General features: G+C 40.8%; 1 protein-coding gene across 4 annotated transcripts in view; it reads left to right on the forward strand.

The window, feature by feature from the left end:
* Positions 1-27,856, forward strand: part of AGBL1 (AGBL carboxypeptidase 1) — a 697,725-nt gene that overhangs the window by 165,972 nt on the left and 503,897 nt on the right. For all 4 annotated transcript variants that reach the window (XM_072737248.1, XM_026001309.2, XM_072737250.1 and 1 more), the window contains exons 16-17: positions 5,767-5,911; positions 20,297-20,450. In XM_072737248.1, coding sequence (XP_072593349.1) covers positions 5,767-5,911; positions 20,297-20,450 — 299 coding nt within the window. The remainder of the gene's footprint in view (positions 1-5,766; positions 5,912-20,296; positions 20,451-27,856) is intronic.

Here is a 27,856-nt window from a genome sequence, read left to right on the forward strand (position 1 = left end):
GAAAGTGGTCTCCTTCCTGTTTGCATGTAATTCTAATATCGATTTGTTCATAAATTGTTTTAATCATTACATATGCATTATTATACTAATATATACGTTGGATGACATGCAAAAAGTTAAAATTATACATGCTGAAAAAAGATGGAACAAATAATGATTGTAAATACCTACCCAGTGGTTATGTCTTTATTCTATTGATAACTCAGGACATTCTGTATCCTTAGGGTCTCCCATGAAAAATACAGTTGTTGATAGCCTTTTGTGTAATTTTGAAAGATTTTGGTTAGTCTACCAGATCTGATTAGCTTGTTTTTATACAATAAGAGTCTTTGAGAAAGAGCTAGTGTGAAAAGTAGAAGATAGGCCACGTCCCTTCTTCCATTTTTGGGGGTCCTTGGTGTTTGAAATTTGATGTTATCATCAATCTATGGCTTCTAAGCAGAATTAAAAACAACAACAACAGCCAATAGTCTATATTGTGAAGTTTAGTTTAATTTAGGAAATATAATCTATAAATCCACTAAAGTAGGCTTCTGCAAACTTAACTACCTTGCCAGAAGTTAAAAGCAAAAGAATGAGGGAGGTGTGGATCTCTTCCCATACAGCAATCGATATTCAACTTCCTGACACATGAAAACCAGAGATGTAAAATGTAATGTGTTGTTCATATTCCAGCTCTGGAAAATAGCAGAGAAGAATGGTTAAGATCGCTCTAGTGCACTTTCCTTTATAATTATGCATCACATCAGGTTGACTTGGATGGCATGACACAGTGGTGTCAATCCTCCTATTAAACCTTAAGACCACTGAATTTCTTTCTTAGTACTTAGATCATAATATGCTCAAGGAAAAATTCTAGTATTTTCACCTTTGAACAGTTGTCCCAGTTGTCCATCTTGCCCCTCCCCCAGAACCCCCTCTCTGCCTCCATCCCATCCCCCTTTCCCACCCACCTGTGGACCAGTAGGCCAGAAGGTAAAAGAGATCTTTGGAAGGGAAGCACATAAACGAGTAGACTCATTTTTCCATGCCTCTCATAAGAGTAAGCAAGGACAGTTTCTGTTTCTGCTTTATTTACTTCCCCGCGGCCTGCGTCTCCCTCTAACGTACACAGCCTCACACCTTTTCAAATCCTTTCCCAGCTCTGGTCTAAAGTAATTTTGCTGCTGAAGGGCAGAGGGAGGGAAGCTGCACGCTCAGAGTGGCCATGTAATACACAACGGCTGATCTCTTCTGACATTTATCTCCGCTCGTGAGAGGAGATGGAACAGCTCACTCATGAAGATGAATGTCATACACGAGCTCTGCCATCATGCATCCTTCCGAGGGATCTCAGGAGGGAGATCTGGCGTTGTATAGAATATTAGTAATGCTGCAGACACAGGGAAGCCCGGTGGCGTGGCTGCTCTGCCTTATTAGACCCTGTTAAGTGAAATGATGCACCCTTGTTAAACAGAGCCGGGTCATTATAATATTATCTACTTCACTCTCTATCTTGGCATTTGCTTATTTCATGCACCCACAGAAAAAAAAAATTCCTAGCATATTTTTAAGTGCAAATGGAAATAGATTGAGTTCATAACTATGCATTTGTGTACTTTGCTACTTGCTTCATTGAAGGCTTTATGATTATAAAAGTACAGATCATTCCTAAGACAAATGATTCAGGGAATGGAAAAGTGAAGGGGAGGGAGCCTTTTAACTGGAAGCGCTGCCTCTATCCAACCCTGGGTCATCTTTGACCCAACATGACCTGTCCAGGATCCAGCAAATCTGAGAATGTATTTGATCTTCACCAGGCTCGTTATCCATTTAGAAGAGCAGATCAAGAAGAGAAAGTTCTTAGAATCAAATATCTACCACTCATCAGTGGTGCGGCCTTGGGCAGATTATTCCAATCTCGACCTCTGATTTCCTCATCGTAAAATGAAGACAATAATGGAATAATGAAATAAGGAAAAGCAGGTATAAAATGGAGTACAGTGTCTAGTATAGTAGATGTTCAGTGAATGTCAGCAATTATCCATAACCAGTAGAAACTTCTTAGTGGCACAAATAATGTAAAGAATCAGTGAAATGTTTCATTTTCACGAGCTGTCATCTATTTCATGTTATATTCCTTCTGTTACTTTAAACTTTAAATTTATAAGCAGCCCTGATTTATGGAGACCAAAACTTTGCATTTGTACTTGCTGCATCGGGCCAAAAGACTTCTCATTTTCTTATGGATTTCCAAGAGACAGGTGATACAGTAAAAGAAATCTTGGTTTTGGAGTAAGCCCATTTGTGAGGTTGAGTCCTGCTTGCTATGTAGAATTGCTCAAGATGCTTCATGTCTATGATCCTCAATTTCCCCATCTGTGGAGTGTGTACAGTAATACCTAACCTTAAAAAGATATCAGTAGGATTAGAGGTGGAATACTTTAGATGTTCTAATTACTATTCTTGGAGTCTTATAGGTCCATTTATTCTACGACTTTAACTGAACAGCTGCTAAGTCCAGCTACTGTACCAAGCATGAAGACACATAGAAAAATAAGCATAATCCTTGTCATAAAAGGGTTAGCAGTGAGGTAGAGACAGAGTGTAGTAACAACTATGCCAAAGAACAAATATCAGAGAAGGCTTCCTGGAAGAGAAAACTTTTGGGTTGAGGCTTGAAGGAAGAAGGAACTGTCTGAATGGAGGAAAAGGAAAAGGTTTTCAGTACAAAGGAGGAACATGAGAACCACTTAAAATATAAAGAGATGAATGTTACCGCCTTGCAAACATCCCTCAGAATTCTCACATCATAATTAGGGAAACAAAATAACTTGTTATTATAATATAACTTTATTGTGGACAAATTGAATTGTTGCAAGTCAAGGGTTTTACTTTAAGGATTTATTGAACTTTCCGTTTTGAAGAAGTCGTGATCTTGGCAAAGTGTCCCTGAAGAGGAAGGTTTTGGCTATTGGTAGAGTCATCTGGATTTTCCTGCATGGCCCCCAGGAGACTCCATTGGGGAAGCTTAATGTTTGCTTTAGGCTTAGCTGGAGTTTTGGCCTCAGACTAGGATTGTAATGAAATCTTCTTTAGCAGAAACTCATCATAAACGAGGTGATATTCATTTTTTTTTTCCTCAAATCCCAGCAGTCCACAACCATCCTGGGGAGGGCTAGCTAATCAGTGAGCAGCTTTTAGTCTTTCCCACAAGATTCTTGCCTACCAAGCTATAGTGTGTGTATGTGTGTGTGTGTGTGTGTGTGTGTGTATTGGGGTTGTGAGAAGGTGGATTTCATACAGCCAAAACTGCCATTCAAATTCTTAACATTTCCCTTAAATCACTAGAACGTGGATCCATAGAAGTCCAAAAGCTAAGAATCCTCTTATTTTACTTCTCTTTCCATTTCACTATAGCTGATTCTTCCCTGGAGTCCAGGTTTGATCTGGGTAGAAAGAGCATCAGGATGGGGATTTCACATTCTTGCTTTCTCTTCATTTCTCACTCATTCTGATGGCTGGTGGGGTAAGGCTGAATTTGCTGATGGGAAATGTCCCCATAATGTTACTTTGGTGTACTTAATGGTATAGTGGGAAGTGTCAAAGGAGAGCACCCCCACAGGCCCCCAGGGAAATCTTTTATACCTGAGGAAAGATGAGGACTCTGTGTCCACTCTGTGGGTGAAGAACTTGGTGATGCAGAGGCACTAGGTATATGTTTCCACCTGCCTTTACCTTCATGACTATGCATATATGGGATGTGCACATGTGTGTGCTCCCATGTGTATGTTTACAGGTGAAGTGCTCTTGCACACTTTGATTGGTTCTCAATGTCTTGACCATTTTGACTGGCTCATTTTATTTCACTTGGGTCATCATTTTAGAGTAGTATAATTGCCCAGTACCTGTTGAGGTAGGTGTAAACTGGATGAGCATTTGTAATGGAGCCTTTTATGAGTGAAATCAGAAATAGAATAAAAGGTAGAGCAGATGTGGCTTGCATGCTTTCTGAGCTACCATCTGTTTCTTTACATACTTTCTAATAACCAGAGCCTTAGCTCTAAAGAAAGTACGGAACTTTGGGGAAATATGGAGAAAGTAGACCCAATTAGGTATCAAAAGCCAGATGGCACTATGGGTGAAGATGCCTTTTTGAAGTTTCTAGCACTGGAGTCACAAAGGAAATGGGTCCTATTAATGTGATCTAAAAAGTGACAGGGAGAATCACTTGGTGCTTACATTGTTAGGGGGTATCCCTCTCTCCCTAGAATGACCAGGGCCCCAAGGTGCTGTGCTGGCAGTAGCTGAGGCAGGGGAAATGTGTCAGACCATAGTTTGTAGGACTGCCATTCCTAGCTTTATTAATATTGAAAAACCACAAAACCACAAGAAACAAGACAGTATTTTTCTGTTTCTTCCTTTATTGCTTGCCTGATTTTTTTTGTTTGTTTGTTTATTTGGTTGGTTGGTTTTTGCTTTGGTGGTGGTGGTGGGGGGGTGGCATGTACCAGGTCGCAAAAGGCAGAAAAGAATAATCTGTATTTTTTTACATTTTGTAAGAACAGAGATTCATTACCTGCTATTTCTTTCCTCTCCCCCACCCTTTCCCCCCAATAAAACCCCAAAACACCACAAACAAGTAAGCTAGCATTGTAAATGTTCAAAGGTGGAATTACATCTTTTGGTGTCCGCGTGTATTTTGCATCATAATGCAGTCTTGATGATAACATTTCTCAGGAAAGCCTGCACAGCTGCCACGGCATTGACAGGCAAGGCACGGGCATAACTGGCAGCGTGTGGGGAAAATATTGCTCGGAATGTACTTCTGGGTGCAATTTACTTTGATACTGTTCTCTGAAGTATCAAAATTGGTTCTTCATCTTTGACAAAGGAAAATGTGCACTCTGAAGCTATAAGAAGCTGAACCACATTTGGGGTGACAAATGTATTCCTTTGAGAAGCAAGTATTGTATAGTGGAAAGAACAAAGGCTTTGCAGAATGACAGGTCTGGGTTCGAGTCCCATACTGGCCATGTTTTTTAGCCTTATGACCTTTGACAAATTAATTTTTCTGAGCTTTTGTTCCTTTACCCACACAATGGGTTGTTGCAATGATAACATAAGGTGACATGGGTTAAGTGTCAACTTGGAAATCAATATGCAGTAGTAGTGATTACTAACAAAGCCACTTGACAGGCAGAAGGGAAAGGAAGATTTTACGGTGTCTGGGGAGAGGCAGGGGCTGGGAGAAGCTACATTTGGGTAATAAAGTATATGTCTGCAATTGCATCTTAGGTTACACAGAATTATTCACGTGTCTGACTGGTTTCTAGCTCAGTGACTCTGTAGGCTTCATGCACAGACACAGCAAAGAGAGGCTCCTGGTATGTACGCCACAGTTAGGAGACAGGTGGACCTGGGGCACCTGGGTGGCTCAGTCACTTGAACATCTGACTCTTGAGTTCAGTTCGTGATCTCAGGGTCATGGAATTGAGCTCTGCATCAGAGCCTAGCATGGAGCCTGCTTGAGATTCTCTCTCTCCCTCTCCCCCTTCCCCCTGCTTGCATGTGCTTTTTCTCTCACATTAAAAAAAAAAAAAAAAAGGAGACAGGTGGACCTGCCTAAATGTTACTAGTTTGGCTCATGACCTGACAGTTTCCCTGTTTTCTAAATTTCACCCACATAGAGTTTCAGATGAAGGTCATTTTGCTGGTGTATATAACATGGCAGGTTTAGAGCATATGGGACCTCTCTCTCATTCTCCATTCTCCTTTCTCTTTTAGAAATCATTATCGCCAGAGTGCAGCCATTGCGGGGGGAGCATCCGAGAAGTGTTTTTACACCCTCACCTTTGTGGTCACCTTTCCGCACAGTGAGGATGCCTGCTACCTGGCCTACCACTATCCATACACCTACACAGCCCTCATGGTAATGTCCTCTGGACAGTGTCATCACCCTGGCCGGGCTGAATGGGCTCTTTGGGGCTTCCCTGGAAACAGCCAGGAGACCCTGACATCCTGGTGGGGAACTGTGGCCTTCCTAAGGGAGCCAGGCTTTGCTATTACCAATGTGGTGGCTTTCTGTGGGTGCAAGCTGCTGCTGTGGACAGAGCAGGGTCATGACCAGGGGTGTTCTGAAGGCCCAAGTGGCATGCAGTGCTCTGCATTGGCAGGTCAAGTGGAGGAGAAGGTGGAGCCATTTTGTAGGGGCTCTGTCTTTAAGTAGCCCTCAAGCTTAAACATGAAGTCATGAGATTGGAGTCAGATTCTGTAGTTGAAATGGCAGTAAAAATCGAAGGTCAGCCAAGAGGCAGATTTGAAGTGCATTGCCCCATTGAGGGAGTGAATCAGAAGCCCATGAGCAGGCATCCACTTCAGCTTTTCTCAGCATTGTTTCTCATGGCCTCAGATGGAAGGTGCTAGAAGGATCCAGGGTGTGCTAGAGGAGTGGAATAAGTAAACACTGAACCACTGCAAACAAGGGCCTCAGTCTATTCTGGAGAAGGGTATGGAGTCAGCCAGTCCAAGCCTGAAGTTAGCATTCTGGTGTTCTCTCAGGCCCTGCAAATGCCTCACTGGATGAATTTGAGCAAACTGATTACACTGTGCAGTTCCCTGTCATTTGGAAAAGTTGGCAAACTATCCCTTTCCTCCTAGCTATTTCATGACTATCCTGAGGATGAATGAGCTAGAAGTATCTTCTGTAAAGCACTGTCATCCTCTGTGTTAATGCAAAATGTTATTAGCATATTTGTAATAATATGCACTATATGTGTGAGTGTCTCTCTCACTTAGCCCGAAGGATGAGCATCTTCATTGTAAGTCTGTGATAAGGAGTGGGAAAAGGTAATAACCAAGAATGTCCCTTGCCTTCAAAAGGAATATTCAGGTATAAATGAAAGTTTTTCTCCATTGAGAAGGTATATCTGAAACCACTTGGCTAACTGCTTTAGGAAAGTGCATCTGCCCCACTCCCCATATGCTGTCTTGCCTAAAGAGAGGTGTTTTTTTTTTTTTAACTCTTTTCCAGATTGCAAAAGATACACAACTAGTATTATTTGTGTATCACAGTTAGAAATCTCAAAAAGTTAATCCAACAAATGTGCATCATGAGCTATGCCATAAAACATGCTTTTTTGCCTCTAGGGACCTAGAGCAGGCAAGATTCATGATCCCCTTCAACAGCTGCCTTTATTGTCTTGCTCGAGAAGCACCACATGTGGAAAGTCAACCGGGGAAGGGAAACTCCTCTTTGTGTGTGTATTTTGCCTTTCCACTGGGGGAAGGATCCATGGGTCCAGGACTCTGTTCTTTTCACTTGTTGGAATATCTTAGACACTGATGTGATTCTCAGTGGTAGTGAATATAAAACTTTAGAGCTCAGAGGGGTTAGGGAAATTGATTCACTCTCATCATTTACCGATGCAAACACTGGGGACTAGAACGTTGCATCTAGCTAGTGGCCAAGCAGGGAACAGAGCACCAGCCTTTGAAGTACCACCCTTTCTACTCTTCTGTAGAAAAAAATTCAGAAGAAGTTCTGCTCTGGGATCAGATCAGTGTTCTTGTCTGCTGTGATATACAGTAGCTACTATAGCTGCAGTCTACTCTTATAGGTACCTGTAGTATCAAGTTACATGGTTGTATAATGTCTGATTGGGTTGGGTTCAAGTCATCAACCCATGGTTTTTGTCTGTAACACTGAGTGCCATGGATGTGGTTCAGCAGGATAGTGTTGTTCTCCAAACACAGTCCCATTCTTATCCTGGGATGCTTTGCCAGGTTCTTGTGAAGTGCCTACAAGCAGTTTCAAAGTCTGAAACTTAAAGAAAGAAGCCAGATGCAGTCAAGCCCTGGCTGAAAAAGTTTCAGACTTTGAAACAACTTGCAGGCACCCTGCAAGAATCAATCAGTGCATCCAGGGGTATGAATGGGATTGTGTTTGGCTCCCTCTCTGTGCTTATCTTATTTTTTTTCCATTCCCCTATGCTCATCTGTTCTGTTTCTTAAATTCCAGCTATGAGTGAAATCTTACAGTATTTGTCTTTCTCTGACTGACTGATTTCACTTAGCGTCATATCCTCTAGCTCCATTCACATTGTTGCAAATGGCAAGATTTCATTCTTTTTGATGGCCAAGTAATATTCCATTGTATATTCTTAACTCTAAGAAACAAACTGACAGTGGCTGGACGGGAGGTGGGTCTGGGGAAGGGTAACTAGGTGATGGGCATTAAGGAGGGTATGTGATGTAATGAGCACTAGGTGTTACATGCAACTGATGAATCACTAAATTTATCCCTGAAACTAATAATATACTACAGGTTAACTAAATATAATTTAGATAAACAATTAAAGCAAAGAAAAGAATGAGGTTGTCTTTGGGGAACACTATCCAGCTGAACCATCCATATCTGTGGCACTCAGTATTACGGATAAACACCACAGGTGGATGACTTCAGCCAACTATCAGAGATTATACAACCACAGAGCTTGGTGGCTGGCTGCATGTGCCTCTAAATAGTGGGCTAAAGTTGTCATAGCTACTGTCCATCACAGCTTATGCCTCTGGGATCCACTTACCTTTTGTGCTCTTGTCAGACCACAGGGTCTGAAATTTCCAATCAACAAAGAACTTGGGAGTCAGTAGAGTCAGTGTGTGGGGGGATAATTTTGCCTTGAGGAGGGACAAAAAATATGAGAAAAGAGGTGTCTCCTCCCCTCTGAGTTCCCTGGTATCCACAAGAGGGAGGGAGAGATCTGGTGAATCAATGCTTATTGCCTCTTTACTTAGTTTGTTGAGTAGGAATCTCTTCCCACCAAGGAAGTTTGAGGAGAGTTAATGAAAAAGAGACAAAGGACAAGGAATATGTTTTTGTTTCTCCTAAATGAGCAGAACAGACATTTGTTACTTGAAAATGAAAGATGTATATAGTCCGTTTTGGATTTTACATTTCCAGTGATGCATAGTCTTTGTTCTTTCTATGTTTAAGACTATAATTGCCTCTATGACTTCTCTTAAAAATCTCTTCCATCCTGGATGCAATGAGTACATTCCATTGTACACACTACTTCTTTTTATTTTTGGACATGTCCTAAGGAGAAGCAGTTTTTCTTCCAACAGATCAGTGATAAAATAAATGTGAATGATACCCCAAGGGCAGAATTAACTGCATGTTACTTGGAGGGTGATGCTGAGGGGTGGAAAATACATTTCTATGTGGAATTCACAATTTGTAAATCTCCTATAATATGGATTATGTTTAATAATTACAGACACTTTTATAGTGGAGGACATGTGGATTGGATGTTTTTCAACGTGAATACAATTTTGCAACTTAAAAATTTTATTATTCTCTTATAATCAGAGAATTAGCATTTAGTTCTTTCAAATTGATATCTTCCAGATGCTTGCCAGGAACTCTGTTGGATAATTGTCCAAATTATAGTATTAAAATAAAGCAAAAAGAAAGAAATATAATATTATTATAATTATGAAGCAAGCAAATGGAATTCTATTTTAACCATCCATATCAAGCTGTCAATAATTGCAATGATGGTTCAAGTGTTAGCAATACTTGTTTAAAGTCTTTGGATTATATAGTGGATTGTCCCTACATGGCCAGTAGTAAAGGTTGAAAAAGGGGCCCCAAGAAAGTTTCTAATGGACATTTTAGAGGGCAAGGAAGTAGGGTCTTGCTGGGAACGTATAATTGTATGAGTTGGCAAGAGATAAGAAAAGTGATCATAAGTAGGGTCCGTATGTCAGTGGAACATAAAGCTCTGAAAGTTGGAGCAGGATTTCTCAGCAGACATACATACGTATGGTGGCAGGTGCACCCACTATTATCTTCAGAGATGAAATGGAGTATAGTGTAGGGAAAGAAAAAAGGAATGGGAGAAGGAAAGAAAAGAGAAAATTAGAATGTCATTTGTGTGATCTTTTAGAAGGGCTCAGCATACATATAAAAATGTTCACTATATGGGTTGTTATGAGAGGTAAATTACATGATACATGGAGAGTGTTAGCCAAGTGTATTCATGTAGTGATTGATACTAGATGGTAAGCATCAGAGCATTTATTCTCTCTTTTTTAAAAAGATTTATTTATTTTTGAGAGAGAGAGAGAGAGACAGAGACAGAGACAGAGACACAGGCAGAGAGAGAAGCAGGCTCCTCGCAGGGAGCCCGATGTGGGACTCGATCCCCAGACCCGGGGTCACGCCCTGAGCTGAAGACAGACACCCAACCGCTAAGCCACCTAGGCGTCCCTATTCTCTTTTTTATAATGGTGTGCGATCATTTTCTCCATTGAGCCGATGGGAACATATTCATTCTGTAACTTATAATAAAATTAAAATCATGTAAAAAATCTGAATAAAGGACTAAAAGAAATAAATACAAGGGCTACTGACGGTTGTCTTAGGGTGGTTGATGAAAATAATTTTTTTACTCTCTTTTCCAAGTTGTCAGTGATATAACTTCATTTATTTTTAATGTAAAAATGATAGTAACATCATCTTTTCTTTCTAATCAGCAAATCTAAGAGCAGATACCTGGAGATGAATAATTTCTCACCCTTCTTAAAGTTAAGTCTGTTTAATATAGGGAGAGTGAGACTAGCAGACTGGGGTAGTTTGAGAGAGCCCATTAGAACATGCTGGCAGCATGCTCCATGGCTTTTATTTAGCTGATAGGTGCCATTTGTTCTTTTCTTGTGATGAGAAGGCTTCCAGTCTCCGATGAGTGTATTCAAGTGACAGCTGAGGAATAGAAATAAAATAGGCCATCTCCTTAGGGGTGAGCTTTCTTCTGAATTAAGGGGACAGAGAATATAGCAGTTTAGGATATAACAGTGATAAACAAATGATTTTAAGTGCAGGTGCTTCTCACTTTATCAATAGCCATTGGTGGGGTAACCTGCTGAGGTCAAGTGAAATCTTTTCTGGAAGTTTTAAGGTAGTAGTTGATAGAGGAGAAAGGGGGCAGCAGGCTCCTGTGGAGAAGTGCTCATGAGGCTGCAGCCTCCTTATCAGCCTGGCATCTTTCGTGGAGAGGTAGGATTTTCTTTTAAGAAGACAGTCTCCTTTCCCTTCTATTCCCTTTCACTATTATTTATATTCCCCAAATGAATGAGACCATATAATGTTTGTCCTTCTCCGGTTGACTTATTTCACTCAGCATAATACCCTCCAGTTCCATCCACGTCGAAGCAAATGGTGGGTATTTGTCATTTCCAATGCCTGAGTAATATTCCATTGTATACATAAACCACATCTTCTTTATCCATTCATCTTTTGATGGACACCGAGGCTCCTTCCACAGTTTGGCTATTGTGGACATTGCTGCTAGAAACATCGGGGTGCAGGTGTCCCGGCGTTTCATTGCATCTGCATCTTTGAGGTAAATCCCCAGCAGTGAACTTGCTGGGTCGTAGGGCAGGTCTGTTTTTAACTCTTTGAGGAACCTCCACACAGTTTTCCAGAGTGTCTGCACCAGAAAGGGAGACAGAACATGAAGACTCCTAACTCTGGGAAACGAACTAGGGGTGATGGAAGGGGAGGAGGGCGGGGGGTGGGGGTGAATGGGTGATGGGCACTGAGAGGGGCACTTGACAGGATGAGCACTTGGTGTTATTCTGTATGTTGGCAAATTGAACACCAATAAAAAAAAATTTATTATTAAAAATAAAATAAAATAAAATAGATTGCCAAGAAGAAGAAGAAGAAGAAGAAGAAGAAGAAGAAGAAGAAGACGACGACAGTCTCCCTGGGGCTCCCATAATGCCTTGAACTCATTCCCATTTTTATGGTAAAAATCCTGCCCCTGTGGCTTCTATGGAGCTGTGGTTATACTTAGTTATTGGCATGTGCATTCAGAAGCCTGCTCCTCTCGTCATTTATCCCAGCAATGTCCAATTACACGTGGCCCTGCTAGACCTGAAATGGAGATGGAGCATTCACCTCAAAACTGTTTTCCAGAGAACAACAAAGATTCATTTCTGCAAAAAAGGAAATCCCACAGAAGTTTATCATTGGTTTACTTCTGGAAGTCTTCTGTATGTCTGGAGCCAGGATAATGCCCTAAGGATGGAGGTGTTGCATATTTGGTGGCAGGTGGAGCAGGGCAGTGATTCTGTTGAAGAGTGTAGGGAGGTAGTTGGCATGAACAAGTACAGTTTACAGAAATGAACTTAAGCTAAAATATGATAGGCATTGATTGGGTTGTAATATTATTAATCATAAAAATATAATAATTGAAAATTTTAACAGAGAATTCATAGTAGAAGAAAACTTTGAAACTTTGCTTCCTCCCACATTTGCTGCTGGGGGGCATGTTTTCTTATTTAGTTGAGTAGAGTTGATGCACAATGTTACATTCGTTTCAGGTGTGTGACATAGTGATTGGACATCTCTGCATGTTATGAGGTGCACACCACTAGTGTAGCTGCCATCTGTAAGGTAGTGTGGTTGAAGGACAGTGTTCATGGGCACGATGAGGCTTTTGTTTTGGTTCTTTTGACTTTTTTCTCTTGTACTTAATTATGTTTGATGACTTCTGCAGTAGACTGAATCTGCTTTCTACACATCATTTATAAAAGCTAGGTTTTATTTTTTATTTTTTTGATTTGGCATCAGACACCAAAGAGTTATGGCCTATTTGTAACCTTGTGACATCACAAAATGATGGCCAGTGCTTCTGTTAAGAAGGCTCGCACAGCTCCCACCCATCCCATAAGGGACCTTGCAGCCATAATGAAATGTCAAATGAATGATTCTGATGGAAAAAAAAAAAAATCCTCATAGAAACAATTCAGCAAAGATTGCATATTCCAAAGCATATTCTATAGCATTCCAGTATCCTAAGATCTTTTTTAAAGATCCTTTAAGATCTTTAAAGAAAAGGAGTGTAACGGTCGTATAAATTCATGAAGCACTGTGTGCTAGTTTTTCTTCTAGGCTCATGGTGCATATTGGCGAATTGAAGAATCTGAAAAGCTCTGTAGCCATGAAAGCAGTTTCATTTTCTTTAACTCATCATGTTCCCGGTGCTGTGGCTGTGAATTTCCCGCCCCTTCACCTCCCTGTCCACACCCCAGCACTTAGTAACATCCTACAGAATATATTTGGGGAAGATGCTGCGGAAGAGAATCGTGTTTTCCCAGTTTGGGCACCTGGAATCTTGAGAATATTGTGAAGCAAGGGTCACTCAGTCTGGATTTCAGTAATAACTAGTATAGGGAGCATCTTTCACCCAGAAACTTACGAAAGTGATTAAAATAATTTGTTTACAATCACAGAGTCCTACCTAAATTCATGACTGTTTTTGTTCCTTTAACTAAGGTTCTGAAATTCCCCTTTTACCAGGGATGGCAGCGACATAGCTGACAGCCTGAAAGGGACATTTCCATACTTATCCTTGGCCATCTTTCCCAGGAGACCAGATGTCTACTCCTTCTACCAGGACTTTAATTACACTGATTTAATATTGACTTTTTCTTTTCATACATGAATTTCTTCCATGAGCTTCCCTCAGGAGGATATTTTTCTGTTCTGTAATGTTTTGATTTTTGCTGTATTTCAAATCATTTTTACATATGCTTAATTTCATTTAATTGTTGCCAGATAATGTAGTTTATACAATTTTTACTTCCTGGGGGAAAACTTAGGAGATTTTTTAAAAGCCTTGTATATGATTAATTTTTGTTACAGTTTCATGGATATCTGAGAAAAAATGTTTTCTGTAAAGACAAAGTTTGACATTTATCTATAAAAGCAATATTGTTCAAACATTCTATATCATTGTTTTTGTGCGGCTGATTTATTCAACACTTTATTAGAGTCTCCCACTCTTTGTACCATTCCCCCCCTTTTGCCATTTCTATGTTGTATATTTCAATCTATGTTATTTGATTCTTAAGATTTATGGGTTTTATATATTCATTGTGAATCGTGCCCTTTATCAAAATAAGATTTTTAAATCCTATTTAATGTACTTGGTCTTAAATATGACTTTGTCATATATTACGATTGCTATGCCTATTTTAATTTATGTTTGCTTATCCTTTAAGTTTCAATATTTCTGTCCTAAAATATTTTAGTGGAGGCAAACAAAATAGATAATTTAGGAGTGCTTTTCATACACATTATCTTTCCTTTCTCTCAAAGTACTTCTTATATACAATATGCAATGTGATTTTAAAAAAACGAATCTGAATGTTTTCATCATTTAATAAGATTGTTTAATATATTTATACTTATAACAATTTTTATGTTACTTCTGTCATTTTGATTTTATGCTATTTTCCATGCTTCTTTGCTTTTCTTTTCTTTCTGTCTCCCTTCCTACTTCCCTCCCTTCCTTACTTCCTCCCTCCCTCCCTTACTCCCTCCCTCACTTCCTTCCTTCCTCTCTTGCTTCCTTTCTTCCTCCTTCACTTCTTTCCTTCCTCCCTCCCTCTGTTCCTTCCTCCCTTCCTTTGTTCCTTCCTTCTTCCTTTCTTCTTCCTTCCTTCCTTCCTTCCTTCCTTCCTTCCTTCCTTCCTTTCTCTCTTTCTTATGCAACATGGACCAACCACATTTTCTTTGATTTTTTTTGCCCTTCCTGTTTATAAGTCTACTTGCATTTCCCTTTTTATTCTTAAAAAAAAAGTATTTGAGCCTATATTTCTCTATCAGTAATATCAGCTAACATTGTTTCCTATATGATAGGCACTTTTCACACACAGTATATGGCTAAATTATAGCAAGCACTGATTTGGGTGAGTATTTTTATATCCCTTTGAAAGATAAGAAAACTGAATCACAAAGAAGCTAAGTACAGAATTTACATACCTTTTCTAGAATCCACAGCCCAAATTTGAATCAAGGCAGTTTGATGCAAGAGCCTACCCTCTTAGTCATCTTGATATATTGCCTTTCTATTCTCAAGGATTATATAATATCACTATGTCTATGTAAATTTAAAAAGTTCTTGTTTTGTTTTACTTTATTCTTCTCCTGCACATCTCTTTTTAAAAAGATTTATTTATTTATTTAAGAGAGGGAGGGAGAGAGATTGAGAGAGAGAGAGAGAGAGAGAGAATATGAATGTGCTCAGGGTGGGGCAGAGGGAAAAGGAGGGAGAAACTCAAGCAGACTCAGCGTTGAGCTCAGAGATCGATGCAGGGCTCCATCCTGTGACTGTAAGATCAGAACCTAAGCAGAAACCAAGAGTCAGATTCCTAACAGATACTGTGCCACCCACGTATCCCTGCATCTCTCTCTCTTTTTAAAACTTTTAAAATTTAAATTCGATTTAATTAATGTACAGTGTATAATTAGTTTTAGAGGTAGAATTCATTGATTTATCAGTGCTCATTACATCACATGGCCTCCCTAATGCCCATCCCCAATTATCCCATCCTCCCCTCCCTCTCCCCTCCAACAACGCTGTGTGTTTCCTATAGTTAAGAGTCTCCTATGATTTGGCTCCCTCTGTTTTCATCTTATTTTATTTTTCCTTCCCTTCCCCTATGTTAATCTGTTTTGTTTCTTAAATTCCACATATGAGTGAAATCATACAGTATTTGTCTTTCTCTTGCTTACTTTTATTTAGTATAATACCCTCAAGTTCTATCCATGTCATTGCAAATGGCAGGGTTTCTTTTTATTGGCTGAGTAATATTCCAGTGTGTGTGTATGTGTGTGTGTGTGCGCGCGTGTGTGTGTGTGTGTGTACTACATCTTCTCTATCCATTTATCTATTGATGGACATCTGGGCTCTTTCCATAGTTTGGCTATTGTGGATGTTGCCGCTATAAACATTAGGGTGCAGGTGCCCCTTCAAATCACTGTATTTGTATCCTTTGGACAAATACCTATTAGTGTAATTGCTGAGTTGTAGGGTAGCTCTATTTTTAACTTTTTAGGAACCTCCATACTGTTTTTCAGAATAGCTGCACCAGTTTGCATTCCCACCAGCAGTGTAAGAGGGTTCCCCTTTTCCTGCATTCTCACCATCTGTTGTCTTCTTTGTTGTTAATTTTAGACATTCTGACCGGTAACTGCACATTTCTTTTTAATTTCATTTTAGAACTGGATGACGATATTATGATTTGATAATCTTTATTTTTCTCCCTACATAAGTATTTTTTATAGTGGCACTATTATATTTCTATATTATATTTTTGTTATGTTCATATTATATTTAAATGTGCTTTATATACTATATTATTATTTTATATTTGTATATTTGTATTTTATGTTTGTATTATGTAGTAACCATGTTTTCAATAGTCATGTTGACTCAAACCTTGTTTAACTGGACTATCCGATTATATTGTTTCTTAGTTTGATTTTGGGGCAGCTGAAGTATGTCTTCAAGTTATTATTTTCAGTAAAAATAAGGTGATGTGTTTTCTGAGCTCTTGCCCATCTGAGCACGTATGCCACATGTGTTTGTGAGCAAATACTTGGCTAGTTCTAGGTTAACCAGTGAATCAAGGCAGTGATAGCAATCTTTTCTACTTTCAAACACTAAGAATACTCCTTTTTCTCTGGCATCTAGTATTGCAGAAGGAAGTATGACTCACATATGACTTTTTTTGTGTGTACATATATGTATATGTGTAGATTTATCTACACACACAAACACATATACTTACTTTTTAAAAATAATCCTAATTGTACACACAACCCCCTATTATGCTCAGTAAGGAACAGTGGTGCTGATTTTAGTTAGATTGGCAAACACACACTAGACTTTCCCAGGGAAAAATTTACTTATCCCCGAGAAAGGATATAGGGCAAGAAATCAGCAAAGGGCTTAGTGAAGATCTCTGGGCTCCCAGGCATGGATCCTTTTGCCCCAGTCACACTTGACTAAGGGTGTGTGTGATCATGAGAGATGAACCTAACCCTAGCCTAGGAAAGCCATTAGCCCTGGGTTTTCTTCTACTTTCATACCTAGCTGGTTACATAGGCCTTTTTCTTTCTTTCTTTTTTTAAAGATTTTATTTATTTATTCATGAGAGACACAGAGAGAGACAGAGAGAGGCAGTGAGAGGCAGAGACACAGATAGAGGGAGAAGCAGGGTCCATGCAGGGAACCTGACATGGGACTCGATCCCACGTTTCCAAGATCACGCCTTGGGCTGAAGGTGGCACTAAACTTCTGAGCCACCCAGGCTGCCCTACATAGGCCTTTTAATTAAGTGTGTTTGTGTATATATACTTAGTCACCTTATCTTCTCAGAGGTGTGAGACTACCCTCCAATCTCCCATGCAGTGAATCTCAATGATATCTGATACTCACTGCTCAATGAACAATCACAAGAATGAAGTACAAAGGTTTGGTTTGGTACATGGGTATCAGTTGAATTCTCCTCTTAAATACGGGATAGACACAGTCCTTCTAATTCTGTTACCTAGTATTGTGTCAAATGCTGATTCAGAAATATCACCAGAGCAACCTGTTTCTAAGACAGATGTTAATTTTTTTGCTTACCTTGGTGTGTTGGGCAGAACAATGCCCCTCCCCCCACACACACACCAATGATGTTCATATCTTAATCCCTGGAACTTGTGAAGATATTCCTTTACATGGTACAAGAGATTTTGCAGATGTGATCAAGTTAAGGGTCTTGAGATGGAGAGGTTCTCCTGTTTGGAAATCACAAGATCCTTAAACAAGAAAGAATAAGACAGAAGAGTCAGGATCAGAGGAGGAGATGTAACTGTGGAAGCAGAGGTGGGATTGATGGGATTGCTGGCATTGGGGATGGAGGAAGGCACCATGAGGCAAGGAATGCAAGTGACTTCTAGGTGCTGGTAAAGGCAAGGGAATAAATTATCCTCTGGAGCCCCAAGAGGGAGTGTAGCTTTTCTAACACCTGGGCTTTTGCCCAGTAAGGCCCATTTTGGACTTTGGACCTCCAGAAACATAAGACAATTAATCTGTGTTGCCTCTGTCCACTAAATTTGTGGTAATTTGTTATAACAGTGAAAGTAAACTAATATACCTGCAAGGAAGAATGTAACAGAGACTTGATACTACCTCAAAGAGGGAAGGGAGAAGGTAAGATATTTATTAAATCTTTAAAGTCTTGTTTAAGAGAATGTATTTTTTTAATGTGGGGGCTTGATTAGCATTGGGTAAAGATGATGATACAGTGGTTTAAGATTGAGGGATACTGTAAGACAAAAATCTTGAGGAGAGGAGCTCTAAAGGTCTTGGATCAAAGAGTCAGTTGTAGCTTTCTGTTGAAGAGTTGATGAGATGTTCTTGGAACTAACAATAAATTTATTTGTGATTTATATTTTTCTAGGCAAGAGTTACCTAGACTAGTATAGTTATGTTGAGACAGACAGGGAATAATAAAGTCAGTAGGCTATGTGGGGGTAGATGATTTGGGGTTTCAATTGTAAAGAGTATATAACTCAGGGTCAAATTTTCAGATATCCCTGAGGCTAGAAGAAAGGTTACAGAGAATGATCTGGTAATATTTTCTTTCCTTGGGATTTTTTTTCTTTCTCCTTGCAACTCAGATATTTTAATAGAGTACAAGTAGGTTTTAGTCTACTTTTACCCAATTGCTAGGATTTTTACTTAGTTTAGAAAATTCTTTTTCTTGTTTACTTGTATATTACTTTTCTGTTACTGATGGAACAAATTATCACAAACTTAATGGCTCAAACAATAATCTTTTGTTTTGTTTTGTTTTATACTCTTTAAGTTAGAAGTTCAACATGAGTCATACTGGGACAAATTCAAGGTATTGGGGCCACATTCCTTCTGGAGACTATTGGAGAAGAATCCATTTTCTTGCCTTTTCCAGTTTTTAAAGGAAACCATGTTCCTTGGCTTTTGACCTGCTTCCTTCATCTTCAAAGCCAACAATGGCATCCTGAGTCCTTCTCATGCTACCATCTCTGGTTCTCTGCAGATGGGACAAGTTCCCTGCTTTTAAGCACTTGTGATTAGATAGGCCCCAGCTGAATAATGTGGTATAACTTCCCCATCTCAAGCTGACCTTAATCCTAAATATATCCACAAAGTCACTTTTGCCACGGAAGGTAACATATTTACGAGTTTGGAAGATTAGGGCATGGATCTTTGGGGGAGCCCTTAGTCTGCTGACCACTTTCATAGTAAGTCCTTTCTGCATGTAAGCACATCCTTTACTTTTTGAGGGCACTGCTCCCTTTTCAATGATATGTCTTATGAATATTTTTTTTTCATAGGTTTCATGTTTATTTTATTTATCTAGGAGGCATGTTATTTGTCAAAAAAACAAGGTGGGCAGTTTCTCCTTGGCCATAATACCTTCTTGATTATGGTGAAAACTTTAGCTCCTCAGCAGGAAGGATAAGTTTAGTACACTAATGTTCTTGTGCTGGAGGGGGAAGCTTCTCTCTCTAGTTACTCTCTCACAGTCGAGGTGACTATGTCACTGTTGTCAGGGTGTGCAGTATGGGTGGGAGGAACTCTCTTAATCTCTTTTTCTGATCAATCCCACTGTTCAAACTAGAGAAAATATAGTTGGAGGTCTTAAAGATTGATGAGTCTTAGTTTCAATGACTATCCCATTTCTGTATCTTTCTGTGCTTTAAATGAGTGAATGGGAAGGTAGGGTAGAAAAAATAATCACTACTAGTTCACTGTTCTCTTTACCTAGCATCCCACCTGGATCAGTGCTTTGTATTATCCTTTAATGTGCTTACAACACTCTTTTAATTTTTTTTTTTTATGATAGTCACACAGAGAGAGAGAGAGAGAGAGGCAGAGACACAGGCAGAGGGAGAAGCAGACTCCATGCACCGGGAGCCCGACGTGGGATTCGATCCTAGGTTTCCAGGATCGCACCCTGGGGCAAAGGCAGGAGCTAAACTGCTGTGCCACCCAGGGATCCCTGCTTACAACACTCTTTATATTGCTTGGTTCTAAAGTGATACGTGCTGCTGAAGCTCTCTGTCTCATGTTCCCAAGTGTCCTGGTTGTGCTCTCTCTTCATGCCCACATCCTTTATATCCCTCTGTGATGGGAAACATGCTGTATGCCCTGCCTTCTTTGTTTCAGTGCCACTCGAAAACAGATATTCTATTGTGAAGATGTGCAAAAATTGTGTTTCCTGTTCAGCCTCCCTGAACTTCTCCTAGCAAATAGGAATAGCCCTGTTGTTAATCACTTAATGCCCAATATCAGGTACACTAGGTGAACAAAAGTATGCCTAACCTAGAAGGAGATAAATGAAGATAAGCTCTGTTGCTATTTTCTATTATTATTGTCAAAAGATTTCATGAATAATAATCACTTCTGTTTCATCTCTGCTCCAGACTCACCTTGATATCCTGGAAAAAAGTGTGAACCGCAAGCAAATCTACTTCCGCCAGGAGGTTCTCTGCCAGACGTTGGGAGGGAATTCGTGTCCATTGGTGACCATCACAGCCATGCCTGAGTCCAGTAGCTCTGACCATCTGGAGCAGTTCCGTGAGTAAAAAATGACAACGCTCTTTGAAGATTTGGTGGTCGTGGGGTGTCCTCACAGCCTTGGATGATCCCTGTCCTGTTGAGGTCAGAAGCTTCACAAAGGGTTGGGGAGTGGTCTGTCGTTTTAGAAATGTACTTCCCACTCTTGGTACAATGCAAAGGGTAAATATTAACATTGCCCTTTTGGTAAAGGGAGAAAAAATAAATTGCAAACTGTCAGGGAGAGGAAGACTTTTTGTAAATGAGAACAGTTTACTAGCGACAGTCACTTCCTCTCCTAAAACAGAACCAAGACTGGAGTCACATTTTTCAGTCAGGGCCTCTTCTGCCCATGCTCACTGCTGTTATACTGCTCCCAAGGTCAGACAAGGGCTGGAAAGGAAGAAAGTTGAGTTTTGGAGCCCTGGATGAAGAATCTGCTTGAGATTGAATACCATTTGGATTTGAAGGGCTGACAATGTGGAGGAGGCTCTAGCCAAGAACTGTCAAACCAAACACACACACACACACACACACACACACACACACACACACACGTACCCCCGAAATCTTAGAGCCCTGAACATTAGTGTGACTTACCTGTAACCAATTAGCCTTTAAAGTTGGCTTTTGACATATTTTAGGCAAAACTAAACAGAATGAAGGCTGTTTTGCAATACAGAAAAGTTTGTGAGATGAAAAAAAAGACTGGGGAGTAAAAATCTGGCTAATTTATCCCCAGAAGATGCAGCCATATCTGATGAAGTGCTAACCACTTTCAGGTGACTCTTTGGTGGATACGAAATGTAATTTCTCATACCCCATCAGCATCTGACAATGGATGCTTAACAACCTGGCTAATCAACAACTGATTATCCCATCTGAATTAATGAGGCCCTAAAATACTTTAATGAATAATAAGGGATTTTCCGAAAATTCTCTTACGTGTTTCATGAATTTAAGAGCAATTTCTTTAACAGTCACGGAGTCCTCTGCTTGCACATGAGCAGTTCTTGGAAGTTAGAGACGGCAATCCTTCCAGCACGACCTTCACTGGATGATTATTTATGTAAGAAAGTAGATCTGTGTAAGCCTGTGGTCTGAAGCTTTAGTTTCTAAATAGGAACTAGGAAAGAACCCAACATATAATTATGGGATGGAGCTGCCTCTGCTTTCACATTTTTGGGTACGCTGACACTGGTGCTTTTGTTGGTGTCATAACTAGAAAGATCATTCCTACTTTAAGGAGAGGACTTAAAACATGGTAAAAATCCTTAAATAATTTGGCACTCTGAAATAGTTCAGTTAATAAAAAAAGAAATCTTAGCATACCCTATGTGAATCACAGGAGTCTGGTTTCTGTCTACTAACATAAGATTAGTAATCATAAATGTGTGCTCTTATGAGTTTTCTCTCTTAAACGTGTGCTGAGGGGTGCTTGGGTGGCTCAGTTGGTTGAACAGCTGGCTCTTGGTTTGGGTTCAGGTCATGATCTCAGGGTGCTGGGATGGAGCCCTGCATTGCGCTCCATGCTCAGCAGGGAGTCTGCTTGGGGATTCTCCATCTCCTTCTCCCTCTGCTCCTCCCCCCTTCTCTTTCTCCTTCTCTCTCTCTCTCTTTCTTTCTCTCAATTAGTAGATAAATATTTTTCTAAAAGTACTGATATGTCAGCTGTTGTTTATCTTAAGAAGTTTTCTGGGTTGCCTAGGTGGTTCAGTTGTTAAGCCTCTGCTTTTTGCTTAGGTCATGATCCCAGCATTCTGGGATGGAGCACTGTATTGGGCTTCCAGCCCAGCAGGAAATATGCTTCTCCCTCTCCCCTCCCCTTGCTGTGTTTTCTCTCTCTCTCTCTCTCTCTCTCTCTCTCTCTCTCTCTCTCTCCCCCCCCTCTCTCTCTCTCAAATAAATAATTATAATATTTTTTTAAAAAGGAGGAATATCCTGGAAAGATGTGGGGAGGACCCAGATGATGGTGCCATGAATGCTGTTCATTCTCCTTGAGGCACAGTAGACTTGCAAGTGACAATCATTGAGCTGGACCCAGAGGAAATTGGAGCTCTGTGCCACAAAAGAGGATGAATGAGAGCCCTTCTTCATAGGTGTGCCAAATACACAATGGTACACGTCCCATGCTTAGAAGGGCCGTGCACTTTGCTTCAATTCTTTAAAACTTTTTCCACAAGAAGCCCTACATTTTCATTTTGCAAAGGGCCCTGCAAGTTGTGTAATTGGAATTAATCTGAGGTCACACAGGTAAATATGACAAAGACTGGTGCCCTGACTGCACTACCCTCCTCCTCTGCCAAGTCATGCTTAGAGGAGTGGCAACTTACCTTGCTTGAACACTGAAAGTCTATTTGTATGCACCGTGCAGCTGCTCGGTATTGGTATCTTTCTTTGTAATGGTGACTGAAGTCATCCATTTTACAGTTGAGGTAAGTGGAAGCTCAGAGAATTAACTACCCTCCCTAGTTCGTGGTGGCTCCTGGTTGGTTTCTGATTTTGTTATTCTGATTTGAGAGTCCATACACACAAAGGATGTCCTAACACAGTCATTTGAACAGGTGTTCATATTCCGCTCAGAACCAGAACTTTCCTTCCTCCCTACTTCATATCCTGACATTATTAGAAGCCAGCTTCGTTGTTAATGTTGTTAAAGCAGTTCACACTAAGTTGACTACAAATAAACATATTATCCTCTTCCTGCTCACAGTGAATTTTATTTTTCCTTTCCTAACCCAGTGGAAACCTTTTCATGGAGGCTGTTTCTGATATTGTGACAGGAAGGCAGAGGGGAAGAGAAGATTCAGACCCCTCACATCCCAGTACAGAGCTGAGATTGAGTGGCTGGGCTGTAGGGCTGGGGACATAATCTCAGACTATAGGCTCTAGATACTGGGCTACAGAATAAACAACTTCCTCAGCAAGGTAATATACATATATCTAAACTTTTAGGATGGAAAAAAGTAGCAAATGAGCCAGGAGCTCAAGACTCTCCTGCAGGCAGGCCTCTCTCCTGGTGAGCTCCAATTGTCTCCCCGGCTTCCTCCCTCCCAGGATGAGGCCCTTGTCATTCTACAGTGTGTTTTGCTGTGATTTGGGTAGTTTCTGGTGCAGCAGCTGCCACTCAGACTTCATACAGAGCTATTTGTGCACCAAAAGACTTTCTTTCCATGGTGTAGGATTATCACTTCTTTCTGATTTTAGAAACCCAAGAAATAACAGCGTGGCTCTGGGACCCAGGGAGAAGACCCCTTGCTCAAGGCTGGTTCCTGTAGAGGTTGGACTGAAAATCCCAGACCTAGGGGTTACTGAGGATAATTTATTGATTACTTTTATTCCTTCCTGGGACCTGGGCTCCAGAGAGTCTCCAAGAAGGATTAATTTGGCTTGCTTTATTTTTTAAAAGCATTTTTTTAAGCAGATATTTTCCTGGAAACATTTAGCTTTATTTTCTTGATAAATATATTTTCAGCTCAGTGGTAGCCCAGTTTCCCTGGTGCATCTTTTACGGCTGTCTGGAGAATTGAGGACCAGTGCCTCCTCTCTGTGCTCCCAGGGGAAAATACTCACTTCACACCTCAGAGCCAAAATGCTGGCAGAGCTCCAAGAGCAAAGTCACTCTCTGCCCTTTTCAGTGGGACAGTGAACAGGGAAGTTGTCTGAGAAATTGTCCCTGAGATCATTACGGAGGAGACAGGCTTGAAGTGAAATGGATGATAAAAGGAACCGTTACAAAAGGACTAACAGCTTATTCTAGCTTCAGGATCTTAGCGGATGAGGCCCTGGAGAATTACCAGGTCAAGGCCCTTTCTACCTGGTAGGATTCCAGATGTCAGAGGAGCCCTGAACATTTGGGATTTGTAGAGCAGAATGTTGAGTGAGGAGTAAACAGCATCCAAAAGAACACTGCAGAGGCTCCACCAGGTTGGAGCAGAGGGTATCACCTGAGCAGGTCTGGGGACAGGTTTGGCAGGTGAGATGGATCCAGGAAGTTGTTTTTAATGCTTTCTGAGACTAGGCTCCCTCTGCTAATGGTGTTCTGGCATAATTACACTTAGCATGGTTAGATCCTTCATACATTGTATATTAATAGGTACTTTGATTAACAGATGCTTTGAATATGCAACTTCAAAATAGAGAGTAGAGAAGTCATATTTTCTAAAGTTTATGTACTTTTCATGGATTGTATGTGTGTGTGTAGTCTTCTTTTTGGATTTGCACTGAAGGTCATTGCTTACTCAAATCCTAGTGGAAGTGAGTGAGAAACCCAGAGAGGAGAATGGTCCTGTGTCTCTGAGGCTCAGCCATTTCCCCAACCAGGCCTGCTTTCTGCTTCTTGCAGAAGGGCCGCCTCTATTGTCACAGACCTTCCTACGTTCATCATAATCTCTATTTTGCAAATGGCTGAGTTAAAGCTGGCTTTGGGTGAATAAGCTGCCGGAGGCCACCAGGGTGGTAAGTGGTTGCTCAGGGAGGAGACCCCAGACCACTAGCCCACAGTTCCAAGGTGGCCCTGTCCTTCAGAATCTGCCCTCGGGTCGCCTGGGTGCCTTTGGCTCAGGTCAGGATCCCAGAGTCCTGGGACTGAGTCCTGCATCGGGCTCCTCGCAGGGAGCCTGCTTTTCCCTCTGCCTATGTATCTGCCCCTCTCTCAGTGAATTATTATTCTCAAGAATAATTAAAAGTGCAATGTTAAAAAAAAAAAAAAAAGAATCTGTCGTACCTTGGAGATTCCTCAGAAAGGTGCACAAACAGGACACACTGATTCTTAAAGACTGCCATCATTTTGTTTACTTTTCCATTTTTTCCACATTTCCCCCATGACCTCATTTTCTAAATTACCATTTCAACCCAGAGAAAGTTGGGTCCCTTTTTAATTTGGGGAGCTGTGTCTCTAGTTGGGGAGCTATGTCTCTGTGATGGATGCTTCATCTTTTTTCAGGAGCTTTATTGCCAAATTCCTCCTTCTTTTGGACATTGATGTATTCAGATTCTCTAACAATATTGTCTTGGGGCACCTGGATGGCTCAGTTGGTTGAGTGTCTGATTCTTGCTTTAGTCTCAGGTCTTGATCTCGGGCTTGTGGGACTGAGCCTGGTGTTGGGCTCCAAGCTCAGCAGGAAGTCTGCTTGAGATTCCTTCTCTCTCCCCTGGCCCTCCTTCCCCCTGCCCTCCCCCTCTTCCTTTCAAATCTCTCATCATCTCCCTCTGCCCCTACTTCTCTTATGCTCTCTCTCTAAAAAAAAACCAAAAAAAACAATCAAATCAAAAAACAAATAAGATTGTCTTGACTGTTCTCACAAGTTAGTTGAGAAGAATTTTCTGTGGGGAAAAATGGCATTCTCTTGTTAGAAACTCTCATTCTTGAAGCAACTCGTCACTGACTGACTCACTGACTCCTGAGAAGTCAGGAAACAACAAAGGTGGATGGGAGGGGGTGGACCTGCTATTTTTGCAACTGGAGACACCTCCACCCTACAGTTATAACCAAAAAGAGCAGAGCGTAACCTTTGTAGTCTCTGGAGGTGAGATCATCTCCCTCCACCGCCACGGCCTCCTCTGGCTCACACACTGTTCTTTCCGGGGGGCCTGAAGTAGGGGAGGCCAGGAGCTGCATTTGTAGTCCTTAAAGAATACCTTTCTCTTTTTCTTTTTCTTAAAAATATTCTCACAAAAGCAATGTTCTATTCAGCCTGCCATTATGCTAAAAGCTTTTCCTTGGAAGACAATAGCTGTTCTCAGAAAAAAGATTTACACGGGGTCCCGAGGGTATAATGAGCTACCACATGGCACCTGCCTCGGGTTGGGAATTGTCACTTGTAAGTGGTTTTAAATTAGAACAGAGTGGAAAAATACACAGTTACAGAATTCCCCTTTTGGCTTCTTTGCAAATCATTTTGCATCCTCTCTGGCCTTTGTCTCTTTCCGAGACACCTAATCAGGTATGAAGAACAGAGCTTTCTGCTGAGGAGAGCAAGAAGGGACAGAAGTGGTCCAAGGAAACAGAAACTCAAGTGAAATGAAAACCTCTCCCTCCCAGAATTTTCTGTTTTTTTCTGTCCCATGCCCCCTAATTCCTACAAAGACATGTGGGGCCAAGTATTACTAAGAGATCATTGAATTTTAGACCTTAAAAATCCATAAAGACCATTGAGTCTAGATTTCTCATTTGCTAGTGAGGGACTGAAGCTCAGGACTTGGCCTGATCTATCTAAGGAAACTCGCTGGCTGATGACAGCAGACATGGCCTTAGGCCTTAGACTTCTCATCTCCTGGTGAAATCCTCTTCTCCTTTTCTGTAAAGAGTTGCTTCTGGCAAATAGTAGAACTGACAAATGAACTACAAGAACATAAAGACTTCTCTCTGTGGATATCTTTTAAAAAAAGGAGTTAGAAGAGGAAAAGTGAACTGGACCCTTCCCTTGTCTTGGGATTTCCATCTCTTCAGGCAACCAGGACTAAGAACGATGGAAGATGTTAGGAATATGAAGGTAAATATTATTTAATCCCTGTCATTGAGACTCTCATGATCTATGTTTGAGGTAGGGAAGGTGTGTGTGTATGGTGTGTGTAACTCATGTTAATGGGACGTTGTGATATACAGCAAGTTACACCAGAAGAGGGGGATGAACATGGTTCATTGCAAGCAGACAAATTCTACCTGCATGGTGGAATCACAGAGGGACTTACACCCACAAGAGTGGGCTGTATAAATCCCATGTGTATGGTGGTCTTATATTGACACCGCTATCAAAGAAACATCAGTCAGAAACCCCAAAACCATTTGAAAAACTATTTGTATCTCTCTTGAGAAGACATGATAAGGGAAATATTTAAAACATATCCAAACCACCTTAAATTTTTCCTCATCTTTCTTACTGATATCAAGCTGTACATCCAAAAATATCTCAGTAACCCCCCCTTTTCAATTCAAACCCTCAAAATTGTAGGACATTTTGACTGATTGAATATCTCCTTTCTGCTTCCCATTTTTATCTTGACAGTCCAAGGAAAGGAAGGCTACAAATCCTTTCTCCTTCGAAGGAGTAGGAAAGAGTGTAAAACCTTACAGTTGAATAGCTTTGCTTATGCCCTACCACATGTAAGTACTTTGGTCTTACAAAGTTTTTACATATTATTTGGCCCTGATAGTTTCCTTGTAAGATGAGGAAAAGAATAATTATTATGCTCATTGTATAATGGTAAAGCTGAGGTCCAGTGTCATTTGGTCTGTATCTTGAGAGCTTGTTTGGAGGTTCTAGCAGGGGAGTGCATGCAGCTACTCGTATACCCTTGACCGAAGAACGGTCCTCCTCTATCGGGGATGGTCGTCCTCTTCCACCGAGCGCTCAGCTTCGGGAGGGTCGCACATGGAGCTGTGAGGGAGGAAGGGGACACCCGCCTAGCTAGCCAGATCAGCCGAA

This window comes from Vulpes vulpes, chromosome 14 (assembly GCF_048418805.1).
Source record: "Vulpes vulpes isolate BD-2025 chromosome 14, VulVul3, whole genome shotgun sequence".
NCBI classification, from domain to species: domain Eukaryota; kingdom Metazoa; phylum Chordata; class Mammalia; order Carnivora; family Canidae; genus Vulpes; species Vulpes vulpes.